At 44.2% G+C, this 20,905-nt stretch overlaps 1 protein-coding gene across 9 annotated transcripts; it reads left to right on the top strand.

Moving 5' to 3' along the window:
- Positions 1 to 222: 222 nt before the first annotated feature.
- CNOT8 (CCR4-NOT transcription complex subunit 8) lies at positions 223 to 19,353 on the top strand. Of its 9 annotated transcripts, none has more exons than XM_055285521.2 (7): positions 223 to 287; positions 926 to 1,109; positions 7,796 to 7,989; positions 13,219 to 13,380; positions 14,282 to 14,426; positions 15,087 to 15,197; positions 17,853 to 19,353. In XM_055285521.2, exons 2-7 carry the CDS (start codon positions 1,104 to 1,106, stop codon positions 18,000 to 18,002), a joined length of 768 nt encoding a protein of 255 aa, XP_055141496.1. In that variant the 5' UTR covers positions 223 to 287; positions 926 to 1,103; the 3' UTR covers positions 18,003 to 19,353. The 9 variants fall into 9 exon arrangements, with proteins under 9 accessions (XP_055141496.1, XP_055141489.1, XP_055141491.1 ...); XM_055285514.2 differs by lacking the exon at positions 223 to 287 and adding an exon at positions 5,805 to 5,993 and having other exon boundaries at positions 908 to 1,065; XM_063642673.1 differs by lacking the exon at positions 223 to 287 and adding an exon at positions 16,597 to 16,645 and having other exon boundaries at positions 17,853 to 17,934.
- The last annotated feature ends 1,552 nt before the right edge of the window (positions 19,354 to 20,905 follow it).

Here is a 20,905-nt window from a genome sequence, read left to right as displayed (position 1 = left end):
TCTCGACATTAAAATCTGGCGAGCTCCATGGGCGTCCGCAAAGGTTTTGGAGCTCCAAAGAGCCCGGCTACGCCTGCGCTGGCCAGGTGCCGTGCCCACGGGAGGCGCCGTCCTCTTTGTAACTCCAGCAGACCCTGGCGGGCCAGTTGCTATGGCAATGCTCCTCGCTCTGCTTGGTGAGGCCAGGAGGTAGGCGGGCCTTGGCGGACGTCACCCACACTCGGCTTTGGGGAGCCGCCCCACCCCCAACTAATTGTTTGCCAGAAAGGAACCCTAATAGATGATTTGTAAGTGAGGCATCTACGGGGCCATATTAGAACAGAAATCCTAGACAGCCTCTTTCTCCGTCAGCCTCGCCACAAATCCCTTCGTGCCAACGATTTTAACGGTCCTTCAAAGCCAGGAGGAGGGGGCGTGGTAATTCGAGGGGTTTGTTCGAAGGGCCACGCCCTTTCCTCGGCCTTTGGATTTTTCCAGGCCGCGCCCACGGCGGGGGGGGTGGGGGCTAGTTCTTGACCACGGCCTTCCTTGTTCGCGCGGAAAGAGGACCAAAATGGAGGAGTAAGAATCATGATTAAATTGAGCGAGCGCAACTAATTACGCGAAGAGGGCCGCGGGCTGGCCGTCTTCCGCAAGCGTGCTTCGAGACCTCCACGCCCCACCTATTCGGCGGCGCCCTGTTACTTCTGCGCCTGCGCGCTGCTTCCCGCGAGCTCACGGGCAGAGCGAACACGCACGGAGTCGCAGGGGCGCGCAAAGGGGGAGGAGCGGGCGTGACCAGGCGCGCGCGCGTCTGGAGTGACTAGAGAGCAGGCGAGTCGGGCGGATCGGGTGGGTAGAGTGGTGCCGTCTGGTTGTTTGGTGGGAGGCACGTAAGGCCGCTCTGGGCACGGGGGCGCTAATCTCACTGGCTCTTGGGTTCTAGGAGCGGATCCGGGGTAGAGGGAAGAGAGCTCCGGGTCAGGGCTTCCGTTGCCGCCGCGGTCGGGGAGTCAGCCAGCCAGCCCGCCAGCTCGCTAGCCCACCAGCCAGCTAGCCAGCACTTCGCGGGCCCTGCCGGTCACGGTAAGCGGGCCTGCGCTTACCGGAAAGAGGAGCGTAAGATGAAAGTGTGTGAGAGACCATTGGGGGTCTGTAGGGGGAAGGGGAGTAGGGGCGTGTGTAAGGGGCAGGGTGTGTGAGGAGGAGAGGAACCCCAGCAAAGAGTAGTAATAATAATGGCCACCGCCACACGATAATATTCGAGTGATATGTGCGGGGACTTTACGAAGCACCTCATATGCTTCATTTTAACTTCTACTCCAATCCTCCGAGGTGCGTCTTATTATCAAACCCATTTTACAAGATAGGAAAACTGAGGCACGAAATATGTTAAGTAGCTTATGCAAGGACACACAACTACTACGTGGCCTGGCCTGGCTTCGAACTTAGTTATCTTAGTTCTGAGGCCCGTAATTTTAACTTTGCTTTACCAAACAAACAAAAACAGAAGAAGAATGGCGTGTCAGAAGGAGGAGGACTGAGTGTGATTTGAAGTGGAAGGATGATGATAAACGAGAAGAGAATGATGATGGGAGACAGAGTAGTGGGGAGGAGGACCTGAATTTGGAATCTTGCGGGCCTCCCCCTTCTAAATCGCCACCTCCTCATTAGTTCTTGCGGCCCCACAACTTTTTCTTGGTGTTCTATGGCTTTATGAATGGAGGAGCCAACTCACAGACCTGGGCCATTCGGGTGGTTTTAAGAAGTTTGAACTGCGGTTCAGTCCAGGGCAGTGCCTTGAGACACTGTGTTTGGAGGTAAGGGAGGGTCAGAGGATCCTCTTAAACGCTGCTGCTATTTATTTCTTCAAACGTGCTACTTCCTTTTCTATCTTATCTATGCACGGCAAAGCCTTTGTTCAGTCCTCTAGAATAGGGAAGTGATGTTTATTGTTTCCTTGTACACTTGGGCTTAAACAAAATCAGACTCAACATTTCTTTACCCGAGCAAGGCCTTGATTGCTTGCAGAGAAAACTTTCCTGTGGCTTTATCATTAGTTGCCCTTCAGAGCTTTCCTGTGTAAATAAGGAGCTATGTTTTGGAGAAGTTTACACTGTAGATCAACGGGAGCGATCTGAACATACTGCACTGCAGGTCAACACAGAGCAGGGACTTCAGTAATTCATAGGTGTGAGTGTGTTCGTGAAAACCTTTCCCTCTTGCACAATTTTCTGTGTAGCTCATGTGGGAGTCAAGTTTTTAAGTCAGCCTGTGAGGCAAACATTGTATGTAATAAAAATTAATCCTTAAAAATTCCTAGGAAGGTGCAACGCTTGAGATTAGCATCCTGTTTCTGACTACATCCTGGACGGTTTTTCCTTCAGTTTTGAAACTTGTTACTGTTGCTTTGGTTGTAACCCAGATAAGTAATTAGATTACCTTTAGGGGCTGTGTTGTGCAAATAAGCATATTTGAAAGCCATAGAGTTGTGATGCGCTGTGAGATGCTTGCCCTGAGGAGGCTTAAAAGGAGGAAGACAAACCCCTATCTTAGGCTCATTTTGGAGCATGTGCTTACAAAGTGGAAAGTGGCAGGCAGAATTGCTGGTATGATGATGATGATGATTGTTTTTTTGAGACGTGCTCTTGCTCAGTTGCTGAGGCTGGAATGCAGTGGCGTAATCACAGCTCACTGCTGCAGCCTTGACTTCCTGGGGCTCAAGTGATCCTCCCAGCTCAATCTCCTGAGTAGCTGGGTCTACAGGCACACACTACCGTGCCTGGCTAAGTTTTTGTACTTTTTGTAGAGACGGGGGTCTCACTTTGTTGCCCAGGCTGGTCTCGAACTCCTGGGCTGAAGTGATTCTGCAGGCTCAGCCTCTCAAAAGTGCTGGGATTACAGATGTGAGCCACTGCCCTTATCCTGCTGGTATTTAAGTTGCGATTTTATTTTATTTTTTGGCCAGCATATGCAGTAATTTGACTTGCTAAATTAAATGTGCATAGTGCGATTCCTCTTTGAGTGGCACTACATTCAGGGGCTTGCAAGCTATTGTTTACTTCCCCACAGATCCTAGCTAACTTTGGAGCAAAAATGGCTTACATATTTTTGCCAACTGTGTGGCTTTGGCAGTCCCCATATATATGCCAGATATGTATAACAGTGGTTAGCTTTTTAAAAACCAATCCTCTTTTAAATGGAAGTTAAAGGCATCTTTTTGTTGTGTGGGGTTTTTTTGTTGTTGTTGCTTTTGCTTTTATGGAAACATCTCTCAAAAATTCAGGAGTGATACACCCACTTCCTCCGAAGTAGTTATGGTTATGTTTGAAATGACACCAAAAATGAAGGATATTATTTCAGTTAGGGAAATAAGGAAGTATCACTGATTTAACATTATATGGGTATAGAAAATGGTTTTAAGGCCTTTTGCAGGGGAGAAATCTTTTTTTTTTTTTTTTTTTTTTTCTTTGAGACGGAGTCTCGCTCTGTCGCCCAGGCTGGAGTGCAGTGGCGCAATCTCGGCTCACTGCAAGCTCCGCCTCCCAGGTTCATGCCATTCTCCTGCCTCAGCCTCTCCGAGTAGCTGGGACTACAGGCGCCCGCCACCACGCCCGGCTAATTTTTTGTATTTTTTAGTAGAGACGGGGTTTCACCGTGGTCTCGATCTCCTGACCTTGTGATCCGCCCGCCTCGGCCTCCCAAAGTGCTGGGATTACAAGCGTGAGCCACCGCGCCCGGCGGACAGGGGAGAAATCTTAAGCAAGTTTAGGAATCTAAAATTCTGAGTCGGAAGATTTTCTGAATTATGGTCAGATAGTGGAATTTACTCCACATTCATTCTGAACTTCTCTCTTTTCCTGATCTTTATTGTTCTTTTGCAAGCCTGTAATAGAACAAAACAAGAGAAGAAATTTATTCTGGCTTTAAGAAGTTTCTACTATGTTTTTGGGGGGAGATACCACATAGTCTACTTAAGTTTAATTACTGTAATTACAGAGAAAAATCTGTAGTAGTATAGGATACCTTGCATAAATGGAATCTTCAAGGTTTGCTGGCAAACCAACAGTTTGATTTCTCAGAAGTTTCTTAGAGAAATAGTGCCAGTTTTGTTTTGCTCCAGATTCTCATTGTTGCATCTGTCAATCTTGAAAATAGGAAGCAAAGATTTTCCTTGCTCTGTCCTTTGGGAATCACTTACATTCGTTTTACTGTTTCTAGGAAATTTTCTTTAAATATATACAGTAGAGCCCACCATTGTGTTGTGGATCCATGCAGTGGGCTTGCCTTAGAAGTAAATGCCTTTATGATAAGCTCGTTTTTGTTTGTGTGTTTGTTTGTTTTTGAGGTGGAGTCTCACTCTGTCGCCCAGGCTGGAGTGCGGTGGCTCGATCTTGGCTCGCTGCAACCTCCGCCTCCTGGGTTCAAGCAATTCTCCTGCCTCAGCCTCCTGAGTAGCTGGGACTGCAGGCGCGTGCACAGCCAGCCAATGTTTTGTATTTTTAGTAGAGACAGAGTTTCACCTTGTTAGCCAGGATGGTCTCTATCTCCTGACCTTGTGATCCGCCTGCCCCGGCCTTCCAAAGTGCTGAGATTACAGGTGTGAGCCACCATGCCCGGCTTTTTTATATTTTTATAACCAGGCCTTGTACGTTGTTTGCCATAATAATAACAGCATTAGTCAGAGACCCAATCATGTTGAATTTTTTCTCACAGAATACTTTCCCCTCCCTGATTTTTCTCCTGGAAAATACACCATGAATCATTCTGTTTCTGGTTGAATGATTTATACTAGCCATCTTTAGTCCTACTGTTGAATTGCTGCATAGTTTCTTTTTAATTTATGTGCTTAAAAGTAAATACTGGCTGGTGGATCACAAGGTTAGGAGTTCAAGACCAGCCTGGCCAATATGGTGAAACCCCATCTCTACTAAAATACAAAAATTAGCTGGGCATGGTGGCGTGCACCTGTAGTCCCAGCTACTTGGGTGGCTGAGGCAGGAGAGTCGCTTGCACCCAGGAGGCAGAGGTTGCAGTGAGCCAAGAGTGTACCACTGCACTCTAGCCTGGGCGACAGAGCGAGACTCCATCTCAAAAAAAAAAAAAAAAAAAAAAAAAGTAAATACCAAAATTCTGATTTTCATTGTGGTTTTTAGGGTTCAGATTAGCAAGTGGGATTGTTTTTTACCACTTAAATCTCTCACTTCATGCTCTGTTTGCACAAATCTGAAGAGGTACTGGTATATCTAAAGAGGCACTGGTATTGTTTATTGCCTCTAGTTGTATTTGACTTTGGGATTGTAGAGAAAAATAATTTCGTTTTGTGGGATAGGGGAAGAATCCCATGCCAGTATTCATCATATGGGTACAAAGGCTTGAGTGTGAGAGTTTAGGTCCACATTCTTCCAGGCTTTCAGAGATCTCAGGTACATTGAAAATGGCTAAGGTGATTCCTGTAGGACTGTTTCCATGATTTGGTCTCTGTGCAAAGTGATGTGAAAGTCATGGATAAGGGCATATTTGTGATTATTTTGGTCTAGTCTACAGAGAGCTGAAAAACTAGGGTAGTGGTTTCACTTCTGTGGCAGAGGACTGCTGGGCAGAAGTTTCAATAACTTCAGTTTCTTCAAGAAAGAACCGTGTGTGTGTGTGCGTGTGTGTGTGTGTGTTGACAAAGTTTCCCCGTCATATAAAATGGAGAATAAATATAATCTTAATGTTTTAAACTAATGAAGTGATTGTAAAATATTATTTTGATGTCTTTGTTTTGTTGACATCTTATGTGTGTGTAAACTTACATGATTTTAAAATGTTTTAAAATCTAGATCAGACCAAACATTGTCTGGCTTGCACTGTAAAACTAGTTAGCTGAAGACGACTTCTCAGGTTTCTTCAGGATGCCTGCAGCACTTGTGGAGAATAGCCAGGTTATCTGTGAAGTGTGGGCCAGTAATCTAGAAGAAGAGATGAGGAAGATCCGAGAAATCGTGCTCAGTTACAGTTATATTGCCATGGTAAGGAGCTCTACTCTGACTCACCTTCTTTTTTACTTTTAGAGATGGGGTCTTGCTGTGTTGCCCAGGCTGGAGTGCAGTGGCTATTCACAGATGCAATCATAGCTCACTGTGGCCTTGAACTCCTGGGCTCAAGCAGTCCTCCCACCTCACCTTCCCAGGTTGCTGGGACTGCAGGCTCATACCACTATGCCCAGCTTGACTCACCTTCTTATATGGATGGGTTTAGGGAATGTTTAATTTGAGATTTTGAAAAGAATGGGTGTGTTCCACTAAAGCCATTGTAAATTAAACCGGATGGAAGGTTGTGTTGCTTTATGAAATATCAAGGTAGCCAGTGTCTCTGAGAAGGATGTAACCTCTAGTATCTTAGATTTTTTATAACATTATTCTGTTTGAAAGTCTTTAAAGCAGAAGTTAATGTAAACCCCTAGGGCCCATCTGTTCCACAGATGTGGTGAATTTGACTATACAATATTTATTCAAAATTTTAAAAATTTATTGCCAGCATTTAAAAGTCAATAGAACTCACTTGAATTCCAGATTTCTGGCATCTCTGAAAAAAAAATAGGAAGATCTGGCAATATATGTTACCCACCCCTGCGTGACACTGGCTGGAGAGAGAGAGATGAGTATTGTGGTAATATTAATGGCCTCCTGTAGAGGGGCATGTGCTCTGTGTTTTACTGCAGTCCCTATTACTTATACTATTTTCATACCTAGCTGACTTTTACTCCTTTATATTAGCTGTTTGGAGTTTGTAACTCCTGCTTTAGAAATTATAGAGTTGGCCAGGCGCGGTGGCTCACGCCTGTAATCCCAGCACTTTGGGAGGCCAAGACGGGCGGATCACGAGGTCAGGAGATCGAGACCATCCTGGCTAACACGGTGAAACCCTGCCTCTACTAAAAATACAAAAAATTAGCCAGGCATGGTGGCGGGCGCCTGTAGTCCCAGCTACTCGGGAGGCTGAGGCAGGAGAATGGCGTGAACCCGGGAGGCGGAGCTTGCAGTGAGCCGAGATTGCACCACTGCACTCTAGCTTGGGGGACAGAGCGAGACTCCGTCCCCCGAAAAAAACAAAAATATAGAGTTAAGTCTTTAGCTTGGTATTCAGAGCTCCTTCCAGTCTTTTCACTCAAGCTAAGCCTGTCTCTTTATATTTTTTTCTGAATGGCTGTTTCACTTCCCTGTATTTGTATTTTTATTCATATATTGTTCTCTACCTAGAATGTTCTTAATTGACTGCATATCTACCTGTAGTTGCTCAACTCTTCCTATTGACATTCTGCTTATTTAGGATCAAGTTGTTGTGCAAAGCTTCCTGATTTTAGTGCTTCTTCAGTAGATATCAACAAGATCAGTATTTTAAGAAAGGATTTTGGCCGGGCGGGTTGGCTGATGCCTGTAATTTGTGCACTTTGGGAGGCCAAGGCAGGTGGATCACTTGAGACCAGCCTGGGCAACATGGTGAAACCCCATCTCTACAAAAAATACAATAATTAGCTGGGTGTGGTGGCGTGCACCTGTAGTTCCAGCTACTTAGGGAGGCTGAGGTGGGAGGATTGATTGCACCTGTGAGGTTGAGGCTGTAGTGAGCTGTGATTGTGTCACTGCCCTCCAGCCTGGGTGACAGAGACAGACCAACCCTATCTCAAAAAAACACAAAAAGAATTTTGTGCCCAAGTTTGGGGCTTGTCACATAACTTTTATAAATGGAGGTAAAATTTTATTTATGAATTACCAATTCAGCATCCACTGTTTTCTGAAACCTTGTGATGAGAGACTTTTTCCTTTTCCAGGACACAGAATTTCCAGGTGTTGTGGTGCGACCAATTGGTGAATTTCGTAGTTCCATAGATTACCAGTATCAGCTTCTGCGGTGCAATGTTGACCTTTTAAAAATTATCCAGCTGGGCCTTACATTCACAAATGAGAAGGGAGAGTATCCTTCTGGAATCAATACTTGGCAGTTCAATTTCAAATTTAATCTTACGTAAGTGATTTCTAAAAGTTTTCTTTTCACTGAATCCAGGTAGGTGTTGGATAGAGCGGTCAAGCAGAGGATGGAACAGGGAATCTCAGCAAGTGAAGTCCTGCTTAAAGAACAGCAGCAGCTTAACAATGAAAAGATAACCCAACTAAAAATGTGCAAAAGATAAACTTTTCTTGAAAGATAATGTACAGATGGCCAGTAAGCACATGAAAAGATGCTCAACATCATTAGTCATGAGAGAAATGCAAATTAAACCCACATTGGGATACCACTTCACACCCACTAGAATGCTATAGTCAAAAAGACATAATAAGTGTTGAGGGTGTGGAGAAAATTGGAACCCTCATACATTGTTGCTGGGAATATAGAATTTTGGGGGAAATTCTGGAAAATAGTTTTGCAGTTCCTGAAAACGTTAAACATAGAGTTGCCATATGACCTAGCCATTCCACTCCTAGGCAGTGGAAAATTCCATGGTATGTATATACCACATTTTGTTTATTCATCTGTTGATAGACACATGGGTTTTTTCTACCTCTTGGCTGTTGTGAATATTGCTGCTATGAACATGGGTATGCAAATATTTCTTCAAGGTCTTGCCTTCAGTTCTTTTGGATATATGCCCAGGAATTTTCAAAGAAAATTTCGGGGAGACTTTCATTTTGCTGATTGCATAAAGTGATGTTAGTATACTTCCTATCATATCCTGCTTTGTTTAACTGGGCATCAGGAGTGTTTCATGATTTAGGAGTAATCTTTTTTTCCTGTCAAGACAGGGTCTCGCTTTGTCACCCAGGCTAGAGTGCAGTGGTCCGAACATGGCTCACTGCAGCCTCAATCTCCCAGGCTCAGCTGATCCTCCCACGTCAGCCCCCTAAGTAGCTGGGACTACAGGTGCACGCCACCATGCCCAGCTAATTTTTTGTAGAAAGTGATCAGCCCGCTTTGGCCTCCCAAAGTGTTGGGATCACAGGTGGAGCCATTGTGCCTGGAAGGAGTAATTTTTTTTATTGTTGTTCGTATGTTTTGGAAATTTCCTTGAGGTTCAAGTAATTTTGGGAGATCATCTGGATCTTTCCTTTAACTGCATTTTTTAGTTTGTTGTCAAAGCCTGTAGTTTGTACCATAAAAATAATATAATACAAGGAAGAAAAATGAGTTATTTCACTGAGTGGTTTGAGTATGTTTGGGTTTAAAATAATGTTTACTTGTGGTCGGGCGTGGTGGCTCACGCCTGTAATTCCAGCACTCTGGGAGGCTGAGGTGGGTGAATCACTGGATCACTTGAGGATAGGAGTTCAAGACCAGCCTGGCCAATGTGGTGAAACCCTATCTCTACTAAAAAATAAAAAATTAGCTGAGTATGCTGGCGGGTGCCTGTAATCCCAGCTATTCAGGAGGCTGAGGTGGGAGGATCACTTGAACCTGTGAGGTGGAGGCTGCAGTGAGTCGAGATTGTGCCACTGCACTCCAGCCTAGGTGACAGAGTGAGACTCTGTCTCAAGAAAAAGAAAAAAAAAATGTTTACTTGGGATTGAAGCCTAGTTATAATAAGCAAAACAAAAAAATAATGTTTATTTAAGTGGAAAAGAAACTTGTGATTCAACACTGGTTTTAATTTAGTGGAAAAAAATCAAGATTGCAGTGGTTTTCTTATTGTCTAACCCAAGTTTATATGAAAAGCAAGTGAAAGTCTAGTGGAACAGGAGTTGTTTAGCTTATTTCCTTACTTTTGTGTTACATGGTATTATAAATAATTCCTGTGGTTGAATTAGTGGATATATTTTTAGAGTGGAATATTATGCCAGTGTTAAAATGGATGAGTATTGATTTGTAAAGATGGTTTGTGATGTAGAGATGTAAGGGATGTAGGTGTGTATGTGTAGATAGAGAAAATAGTCTAGAAAGATCTGTAAACGAAGGTGTTAGTATCTGTGGGGTAGCATTATAAGACCATAATTTTTTTCTGTTTTTTTCATGACAGAGTCTTTTAGATAATCATCTGTATACCAAGTAATAACATGTTACAAGTTATTTAATTCTGTCATCTAGTAATTTTGATTAAGAGAAACTACAAGGAGCTCAAACAATTACACTAGTATTCATTGTTTAACCATTAGCAGGAATAGACTACTTTAAGGCTGGCTGTGGCTTCACATGGGTTACAAATAACTGTTTGCTACTTTTTCATAGATAAAGCACCTGACCTTCATGGAAGCATTAGGGAAAAAGAAAACTTAATTTCTTTCTTTCTTCAAAGAACTTTTTTCCTTTCACTAGATATAAGAAAGAAAAAGTCAACAATGATACATGTGTTGCTTGAGCTAAAAGACATAGGAAAACAGACAACACATACCCATTACATTTCTAGGAAATACGAGGTAAAGAGAAAAAAAATTTTTAATGTCCTTTTTAAAATATAAAAGCTTTAGTTAAGTTGTAAGTCTGTACAAAGAAGCTAGATTTGCTACTCTCCAAGAAGTGAAGGGACCTGCTATGTAATATACAGAAATCATTTACTTCCTTTCCTTTTCTTTTCTTTTTTTTTTTTTTTTTTTTTGAGACGGAGTCTTGCTCTGTCACCCAGGCTGGAGTGCAGTGGCACGATCTGAGCTCACTGCAACCTCCACCTCCCAGGTTCAAGCAGTTCTCCTGCCTCAGCCTCCCGAGTAGGTGGGATTACAGGCGCCCACCACCATGCCTGGATAATTTTTGTATTTTTCTAGTAGAGACAGGGTTTCACCATGTTGGCCAGGCTGGTCTTGAACTCCTGACCTTGTGATCTGCCCGCCTTGGCCTCCCAAAGTGCTGGGATTACAGGCATGAGCCACCACGCCCCACCTATTTACTGCCTTTTCTTTTCTTTTTTTTTGAGATAATGTCTTGCTTTGTCACCCAGGCTGGAGTGCAGTGGTGTGATCTCGGCTCACTGCAACCTCTGCTTCCCAGGTTCAAGCAGTTCTCTGCCTCAGCCTCCCAAGTAGCTGGGATTACAGGTGCCCACGACCACGCCTGGCTAACTTGTATTTTTAGTAAAGACGGGGTTTCATCATCTTGGCCAGGCTCGTCTTTAACTCCTGACCCTCGTGATCCACCTACCCCGGCCTCCCGAAGTGCTGGGAATACAGGTGTGAGCCACCGCACCCGACCTATTTACTTCATTTTCATAAGAATATAACTTGAGCTTTGCCAAAGCTTTATGTTCCCTGAGGGCATCTAAAATGCCAATTCATGGAACAGGCACTTCTTTCTCCCACTCCTTTCCATTTATGCTGTAGTTTTCATGGATTTCTGGCCAGTGTCACAGACAGTGGCCAAGAGGCTATCCAAGCCTTGTTCTGCCAGAAGTAGGTCTGGAGGCTGGTCCTCTTCTGGGCTTCCTACGCCACTTGAGTGCTGCAGCTACTGGGATTCCAGGGCTGTGGCTTCCTTTGGACCGCTTCCTCCCTCTGCAGGTGGTACTGTTAAGTTTCATCCTCAGCTGCTCCTTTGATCTGCTTCAGCCTCTGGGTCTTTTGCTCACGGGCCTTGGATACCTTCTCAGTGGCACATTTCTCAGCCTGCAGCAGCTGCTGGATCCCCTGAGACTGGCTGGCCATGGTGGCGGTGACTCTGAGACTGAGGCAAGCAGCCTGAATCAGCTGAAAGGCGCATCAGGTCATCTTAGCTGGCTGCCCACCATCTGTGCCTCAATATTTTTTTGTTGGTTGATTTTTTTTTTTTTGAGATGGAGTTTCGCTCCTATTGCCCAGGCTGGAGTGTGATGGCGCTTTCTCAGCTCACTGCAACCTCTGCCTCCCAGGTTCAAGCAATTCTCTCACCTCAGCATCCTGAGTAGCTGGGATTACAGGCATGCGCCACCATGCCTGGCTAATTTTGTATTTTTAGTAGAGACGGGGTTTCTCCATGTTGGTCAGGCTGGTCTCGAACTCCCGACCTCAGGTGATCCACCCACCTCAGCCTCCCAAAGTGCTGGGATTACAGGCGTGAGCCACTGCACCCGGCCTTGTTGTTTTTTTTTTTTTTTTTTAAGTTTATTTATTTATTTTTTTTGAGACAGTCTTGTTCTATCTCCTAGGCTGGAGTACAGTGGTGCCATCTTGGCTCACTGCAGCCTTTGCCTCCTGGGTTCAAGTGATTCTCATGCCTCAACTTCCTGAGTAGCTGGGATTCAGGGGCACGCCACCACGTCCGGCTAATTTTTGTTTTTTGTGGTTTTTTTTTTTTTTTTTTTTTTGAGAGGGAGTCTCGCTCTGTCATCAGGCTGGAACGCAGTGGTGCGAGCTTGGCTTACTACAACCTCTGCCTCCCAGATTCAAGCGAGTCTGCTGCCTCAGGCTCCCAAGTAGCTGGGACTACAGGCGCGCACCACCACGCCCGGCTAATTTTTGTGTTTTTAGTAGAGACAGGGTTTCACCATGTCAGCCAGGATGGTCTTGATCTCTTGACCTCGTGATCCGCCCACCTTGGCCTCCCAAAGTTCTGGGATTACAGGCATGAGCCACCACGCCTGGCCTAATTTTTGTATTTTTGCTAGAGACAGGGTTTCACCATGTTGGCCAGGCTGGTTTGAACTCTTGGCCTCATGATCTGCCTCTCTCAGCCTCCCAAAGTGCTGGTATTACAGGTGTGAGCCACCATACCCGGCCTACTTATTTTATTTTTGAGACAGGATCTTGCTGTCACCCAGACTAGAGGGCAGTGGTGTGAGCCCCCTCCAGTTCTTGGCCTCAAGCAATCCTCTCACCTCAGCCTCCGGAGTAGTTAGGACTACAGGTGCATACCACCATGCCTGGCTAATCTTTGTTTGTGTGTGTGTGTGTTTTTTTTTTTTTTTAGACAGAGTCTTGCTCTGTCGCGCAGGCTGGTCTGGAACTCCTGGCCTGAAGTGATCTTCCTGCCTTGGCCTTCCAGAGTGCTGGGATTACAGGCGTTCACCACTGTGCCTGGTCTTTTTTTTTTTTTTTTTTTTAATAATGAGCAAATGTATACCTATTTTAATTAGGAAATTTAGTTTATGGAGGAAAATCTCATTTTTCTATCTGTCACAGAAATATGATGATCTACTTTGCATGCTTGTTTGAATGTTGGAAAGAGTGAATTGATCTATTAAGTTAGGAAAAGCATTTCAAAAATACTTGTACTATGATTATAAGGTGGTGGTAATATTGTGGCCACTACTTCTGCTTCATTATTCACCAGTTAATAAATAAACACCTTGTTTTTTAGAGAGGACATGTACTCCCAGGATTCCATAGATCTCCTTGCTAACTCAGGACTACAGTTTCAGAAGCATGAAGAGGAAGGGATTGACACACTGCACTTTGCAGAGCTGCTTATGACATCAGGAGTGGTTCTCTGTGACAATGTCAAATGGCTTTCATTTCATAGGTCAGTCCTAGGGAATGTGTATTTCTCTCACTTTGGGCTACACTGGAACAGGGAATTGAATTCTTAGTCATTTTTGCAGTCCTAGTAACTGTTCTGTTCTTCAGCAGCAGTCAGAAGTTGAATTGGTACTTGTTGCCCATGTTTCAGTTTTTCAGAAAACACTGGGGCTCATATACTGGTTTGTTTCACACAGTATTTGGCTGTATCATGTGGCTATCAGTGGGTTTAATTCCAAGTGGGAATATGGTGGGTGGAGAGGGTCACAGTACTTGGTTATCTTTTAAATGGCTGTCCCGGAGTTTCTTAGGTACTTGAAAGCCAGATTCTCCTTATTTTAACTTCTCAGTACTTTTGGATTTTTGGTGAACCGAATCTACAATTAAACCCCTTGGGTACTTTTTTATATTTCCCATATTAGTCTGTTAGGTTTTTATTAGAAAGTTCAGATTAGAGGCCGGGTGCAGTGGCTCACGTCTATAATCCTAACACTTTGGGAGGCTGAGGAAGGCAGATCACCTGAGGTCAGGAGTTCGAGACCAGCCTGGCCACCATGGCAAAACCCCATCTCTACTAAAAATACAAAAATTAGCCAGGCATGGTGGCGGGCCCCTGTAATCCCAGCTGCTTGGGAGGCTGAGGCAGGGATCATTGCTTGAACCTGGGAGGTGAAGGTTGCAGTGAGCCAAGATCGTGCCATTGCACTCCAGCCTGGGCAACAGAGTGAGACTATGTCTCAAAAAAAAAAAAAAAGATTCAGATTATAGTACAATAAACTGCTCAGAAAAAGTGAAAGTTCCTAACATGGAGTAGCATTTACAAGCTTTGAGAAATAAAATGATTGAACACTGGGGCCTGATAACCGCTGCTTTTTTAACCTCTGTGGTTTATTCTCTCCTTGTAGTGGCTATGATTTTGGCTATATGGTAAAGTTGCTTACAGATTCTCGTTTGCCAGAAGAGGAACATGAATTCTTTCATATTCTGAACCTTTTCTTCCCATCCATTTATGATGTGAAATACCTGATGAAGAGTTGCAAAAATCTTAAGGTATATGATGTTTTTCTTAATACCAGTAACAAAAATAAGGACAGAAAAAAAGCTGACTTTGCTTTATTGTTATGTGTTCAGCATACATTATTGAGTACTAGATGCCAGTGTGGTGTTAGACAGCATATAATATAAAGCTGATTTGCACAGATATTTGTGTGGTAACGATCTTTAACCTGGCCATGAAGGGAACCCTCTGCTTCTGTCATCTTAAGGCAGGCATTCTTCACTCGAGGCCCATGAACCTAATGAAAAAGTATAAATGCTGTTTGTTAGGGATGGGGTCTGTGATATCACAGATTCTTAGAGGGGTTCTTAACTCTAGAAAGTTTTAGAACTTGGTACCGTAATAAATTGTTGACATAGAGCTTTGCTGTCTAGAATTGGAGTGGGATTTACTGTTTCCTCAGCCTTGCAATTCTGATTTTAAAGGCAGAGGTCTGGAAAAATTAACAACATGGAAAGGAGCAAAATGTAGGATGTAGCACAATATAGCGTCTGGAAAAAGGGAAGAAGAACTAAAAAGAGGTTATTAAGGACTGTTAAATGGCCTTTCCCCACTTCTTGCTAGAATTTAGTGAACTCATAACTGCACTTAGCTGACTCCAGTAGGGGCATGTTGGGTTTGTAATACTGCCTTTGTTCTCCATCCATCTCCAGGGAGGTCTTCAGGAAGTTGCTGATCAGTTGGATTTGCAGAGGATTGGAAGGCAGCACCAGGCAGGCTCAGACTCACTGCTGACAGGAATGGCTTTCTTTAGGATGAAAGAGGTAAGCTTCCTCGAATGTGATCACAGGCCTCTTGGCAGTGACTTGCTGAAGGCTAAGGAGGTAGTGGATGGTCTGTTGTGTGGGCTGAGGTTTGTTGAACGTTTATTTTTTATTTATTTATTATTATTATTTTTTGAGATGAAGCCTTGCTCTGTCACCCAGGCTGGAGTGCAGTGGTGCGATCTCGGCTCACTGCAACCTCTGCCTCCCAGTTTCAAGCTTTTCTTGTGCCTCAGCCTCCCGAGTAACTGGGATTATAGGTGCCCGCCACCATGCCCTGCTAATTTTTGTATTTTTAGTAGAGACAGGGTTTCGCCATGTTGGCCGGCTGGTTTCAAACTCCTGACCTCAGGTGATCTGCCTGCCTTGGCTTCCCAGAGTGCTGGGATTACAGGCGTGAGCTGCTGTGCTTGGCCGATTTTTTTGTATTTTTAGTAGACACGGGGTTTCACTATGCTGGCCAGGCTGGTCTCCAACTCCTGACCTCAGGTGATCCGCCTGGCTTGGTCTCCCAAAGTGCTGGGATTACAGGTGTGAGCCACCACGCCCAGCCACATCGATTGTTTTTTTAGCAAGTTGATGGCCACTTTGAAAGTGGTTGTTTTTTGTTATGGTATGCAGCATGTCACATGTTTGAGAGGCAAAAGCAGCATTCTGACGTGAAAGCCACTTTCCAGTAACCAAGTATTCTTGAGCACACCCAAGTCCAGAACTTGGTGTTCTTGGCAGCTCTAATCCGTTCAGTTATTTGCTTTTCTTCTGATTCCTGTAATAGAAATATATTTGTTAGGCCACCTACTGACATTGTGGTAAGTTCTGTTAATTATTATTAAATAAATACTATATTGAGTTTATTATAACCCCTTAGTAAAAATTAGACTCTTAATTTCTTCTTTTAGTTTCTTTACTCACTGACTCAGGTTTTAAAATATATTTGAAGATGTAGAAGGAGTAAGACGTTGCTTTGAAAAATTAAAATATTGATTTTGTTGACACTTTTGAGGAATGGATCAGATTAATTGATCTGTAAACATGGATCTCCTTTTTAGAGCTTAGATTGTAGAGAGGGAGAGCACATTTCCTCTTTGTTACTCTTAATTATAAACAACTGTTACCATGTGTTGGTAAATGTTCTGGGTCAGTGATTCTCAACTGGGGATGATTTTGCCCTGGAGGGTACATTTGTTAATATCTGTAGATGATTTTGGTTGTCACAATCTGGTGGGGGAGGGTGGTGTGCTACGTGTCAGGAATGCTGCTAGACATCCTATTATACACTGGACAAGTTCCCCCAAATAATTATCCTGCTCCGGTAGTGCCACAGTGGAGAGATCTTGCTTTAAGTGCTTACTGTTCATTATCTCATTCCTCATAATAACCCTATTATCCTGTTTTATAGATAGGGAACTATGGCTTAAAAGGAGTTTAAATGACTTTGCCAAGGTCAGGTGAGTCCGGCTGAATCCACAGCCCAAGCCCAGCCCAGCCCATTGCTCTGCCTGTTAAAGAGAAGGGAGCAGTTGCGTTAAACAGCAGCAGCACAGAGATACTGGCAGTAAAAGAATACGTGGAAAGTATGTCTGTTCAGATAGGAGAGCCTTTCTCCTATAGAGAAAGGAGCATGAAAAAACTGCATTAAAAGGAAAGGTTTAGGCCGGGTGTGGTGGCTCACACCTGTAGTCCCAGCACTTTGGGAGGCCGAGGCAAGTGGATCACTTGAGGTCAGGAGTTCGAGACCAGCCTGGCCAACATGGCGAAACCTGCCTCTAGTAAAAGTACACAAATTAGCCAGGTGTGATGACATGCACCTGTCATCCCAGCTACTCGGGAGGCTGAGGCAAGGGAATCACTTGAGCCTGGGAGGCGGAGGTTGCAGTGAGTGAAACCACCCTGTCTCTTTTTTTTTTTTTTTTTTTTTGAGACGGAGTATTGCATTGTCACCCAGGCTGGAGTGCAATGGTGTGATCTCACTTCACTGCAACCTCTGCCTCCCGGCTTCAAGCAATTCTCTGCCTCAGCCTCCCAAGTAGCTGGGATTACAGGTGCCCACCACCATGCCTGGCTAATTTTTTGTATTTTTAGTAGAGACGGGGGTTTCACCATCTTGGCCAGGCTGGTCTTGAACTCCTGACCTCGTAATCCACCTGCCTTGGTGCTCCAAAGTGCTGGGATTACAGGCGTGAGCCACTGTGCCTGGCTGAGCCTTTCTATACTATTAGTTTTTTTTCCTAGTTTGGTATATTTTCAGGGCTTTAGGAAGGCTGGGAGGTGGTGATGTGGTAGTGGTTTTTTTCTTTTTTGAGATGGAGTCTCGCTGTGTTGCCCAGGCTGGAGTGCAGTGGTACGGCCTTGGCCCACTGCACCCTCTGCCTCCTGGGTGCAAGTGATTCTTCTGCCTCAGCCTCCCAAGTAGCTGGGATTACAGGTGTGTGCCACCATGCCTGGCTCATTTTTGTACTTTTAGTAGAGATGGGGTTTTGCCACGTTGGCCAGGCTGGTCTCGACCTCCTGACCCCAAGTGATCTGCCCGCCTCAGCCTCACAAAGTGCTGGGATTCCAGGCGTGAGCCATTGCGCCCGGCCAGATGTGATAGTATTTATACTTGTCATGACTTCTAGCATAATTCTCACCATGGTTCTCTGTCCCGTTCTGCAGTTGTTTTTTGAGGACAGCATTGATGATGCCAAGTACTGTGGGCGGCTCTATGGCTTAGGCACAGGAGTGGCCCAGAAGCAGAATGAGGATGTAGACTCTGCCCAGGAGAAGATGAGCATCCTGGCAATTATCAACAACATGCAGCAGTGATGGCGCCAGGCTCTGCAGGGTGGGCCTGATCCCAGAGTGGTGCTTACTGTGCTGACTGTGTACTTATCTTCCCCAAGAGAAAATGCTTCTTTTGAGCACACTGTACCTACCATCTGCATTGAGCAGAAAGACTTTTGTTTTACTGAAGACAAAAGATGTCTTTATTTTAGACCCAGAAGAGAGGAGTTTGCTCTGAATTTGTAAATAAGTCTTCCCCATTCCTCATACTCGAGCGTCTCCTCTCTGGTTGCCTCCTGCCACCAGCATCCATGGCTCATTTGACACCTTTTTTAAATATCCAGGACAAGTCTGAAACAAACTAGTAAAACGTATATAACTCTTACCTGTTGTCATTCTTTTTCTTTTAAATTTGTTGCTAATCTCTGATAATGAAGATTCTTACTCTGATTCTCAGCTGAGCTGTGAGGGCTTCCAGGGAAAATGGAACAAAATGGTGTTCTTATGTAATGGGTTGTAGATACTGAGTCTTCCTTTCCTTTTCTGACCCTTCTCGAGGACATTTGCTTTCCTCACACTTTTGTAGTCTTTCTTTACGTATTACTATATGGAAATGAATTGCTCTGTGCTGAAATTTGAAGACCAGATAATGAAACTTAAAAGCAAACAATTTTACTGAATCTGTCTACCCTTCATTCATGAGAACTCCAGAATGAGTGTTGACCACTGAAGCATCTTTTAAGTCTGTGTTCCATTGTGCCACTCAGGTTTGCTGTCACATACGCATCATCTGAAATCATTTGAAATTTTTGTACAATAAAATATCCTGGAGTTGACCCTGAAGGAAACTAGTAAGATCAGATTTTTGGGTCATGTCTGTTGTATTTTCAATAATGTGATTTCAGATGGTCATCTGGATTCTCCCACTTCTCTTTTCCATTTCTCTACTTTTCCTTCCAGCAAACCTGAAACGTTAGGGAGATGGATTAATGTGAGTACCAGGAATGTCTTTAAAAAGCTAGAGTGGTTACATTTAATCAGGCAGTAAGATAATTTGGGTTCTTGAGTTGTTTCGGAGTAATATCCCACAACTGGGGTAAGAAGCTCAGGACTTTTTTTTTTTAAAGCTAGTCATTTCAAAAGCATATTGTGTTTTTTTGAATGACTACAGTATGGACAATTTCAAAAACCAAAACCCACTTTGGATTGGTGGAAATAAAAACTGGTAACTCACTCAAGTGAATGAATGGTCTTGCATTTTAAAAGCTTATGGAAAACTCAATTTGAAATGATTAAAAAATGTCAAGTATTATAAGCTGGTATTTAAGATGCTTGTAAATACTATTTATGTTTTTAATTTTGTAAAATAAAGATTTCTTTTTAACCACTGGCATTGAGGTTTGGTCTTTCATAGCTATGGATTGCTGGCTCTGGAAGATGGTCATTTGCCATCAGTGAAGTAAGTGCATCTTGCCTCCATTGTCCCCAAGTTGGCTTACATACAAAATATCACTTGGGGGGGGTGGGTTCGGGAATAAAAAAAATACATATCACTTGGTAGGAAGATCTTCATGAGCACCTGTGTAAATGGAATTGTCTCTTCATACTCAAGATTGTTGGGTCTTAATATTATAGAATTAAACCAGTCTAATATTTCCTGGGGTCACTCCATTACACATGGTGGATTAGCTTGTTAATTAGTGGGATTCTTTTAAACAACCTGAACTTCGGATATCCTAGAGTTGGCTCAAGACTTTGTTTCCAGCCATTTCTATTGACACAAAATGTGGAGTTTTAAGAAGTCTGGTACAGGGGCAGATACGGAATTGTGACTGGGAAGTTGACATAACGAGATTTATCACTAATTTGTGGTGAAACAGCAGTCAGTGGTTCTCAACCAGGGTGCCCTGGCATGCTGGTGACTGTGCGCTATGCAGATACCCTTCCAAATTTGAATTAAAGCAGGACATTTAATATTTTCTACAATTAAGGACTTACATGTCAGGAGAAATGCTGAGATAAAGGGTTGAGGAACTCAGTGTTGAGTGTGGGGTTTGGTCATTGCATGTGAGAGTTTAGAGTAGAGCTTTAGCAAGAAAGAGCACAAGTCTATTAGAACTGGCAAGAGCTTAGTGTGTATGAGTGCATATAGGTCTATGTGAGTGCTCAGCCTCAAAAAGTGATGCCACTGTAGGGTAACCAAGAGAATCACTTAAGGTGTAATTCTTTTGAGGTTTAGACAGGGTCTCCCTCGGTCATCCAGGCTGGAGTGTAGTGGCATGATCTTGGCTCACTGCACCCTCACCCTCCTGAGTAGCTGGGACTACAGGTGCATGCCCCCATGCCCAGCTAATGTTTATATTTTTTTAGTAGAGACGGGGTTTCACCATGTTGGGCAAGCTGGTCTCAAACTCCTGACCTCAAGTGATGTGCCTGCCTTGGCCTCCCAAAGTGCTTACAGGTGGCCGGGCGCGGTGGCTCACGCCTATAATCCCAGCACTTTGGGAGGCCGAGGTGGGCGGATCACGAGGTCAGGAGATCAAGACCATCCTGGCTAACACAGTGAAACCCCGTCTGTACTAAAAATAAAAAAAAAAATTAGCCGGGCGCGGTAGCGGGCGCCTGTAGTCCCAGCTACTCGGGAGGCTGAGGCAGGAGAATGGTGTGAACCCGGGAGGCGAAGCTTGCAGTGAGCCAAGATAGCGCCACTGCAGTCTGGCCTGGGCGACAGAGCAAGACTCTGTCTCAAAAACAAAAAAAAACAAAAAAAGTGCTTACAGGTGTGTGCCACCGTGCCTGGCTTTTAATTCGTTTTTTGTTTTTTTTTTTTGTTTGTTTGTTTTTGAGACAGAGTCTTGTTCTGTCGCCCAGGCTGGAGTGCAGTGGCATGATCTTGGCTCACTGCAACCTCCGCCTTCCAGGTTCAAGCAATTCTCCTGCCTCAG

This window comes from Symphalangus syndactylus, chromosome 7, assembly GCF_028878055.3.
Source record: "Symphalangus syndactylus isolate Jambi chromosome 7, NHGRI_mSymSyn1-v2.1_pri, whole genome shotgun sequence".
NCBI lineage: Eukaryota > Metazoa > Chordata > Mammalia > Primates > Hylobatidae > Symphalangus > Symphalangus syndactylus.
The sequence above is the reverse complement of the archived record's forward strand: the minus strand, read 5'-3'. Positions and strand labels throughout refer to the sequence as shown.

Coding starts and splice junctions, on each gene's coding strand:
- CNOT8 (XM_055285514.2), top strand. CDS start 5,877: ATGCCTGCAGCACTTGTGGAGAATAGCCAGGTTATCTGTGAAGTGTGG. Junction 7,990..13,218: donor AATTTCAAATTTAATCTTAC/GTAAGTGATTTC, acceptor CTTGTTTTTTAG/AGAGGACATGTACTCCCAGG. Junction 13,381..14,281: donor AAATGGCTTTCATTTCATAG/GTCAGTCCTAGG, acceptor CTCTCCTTGTAG/TGGCTATGATTTTGGCTATA.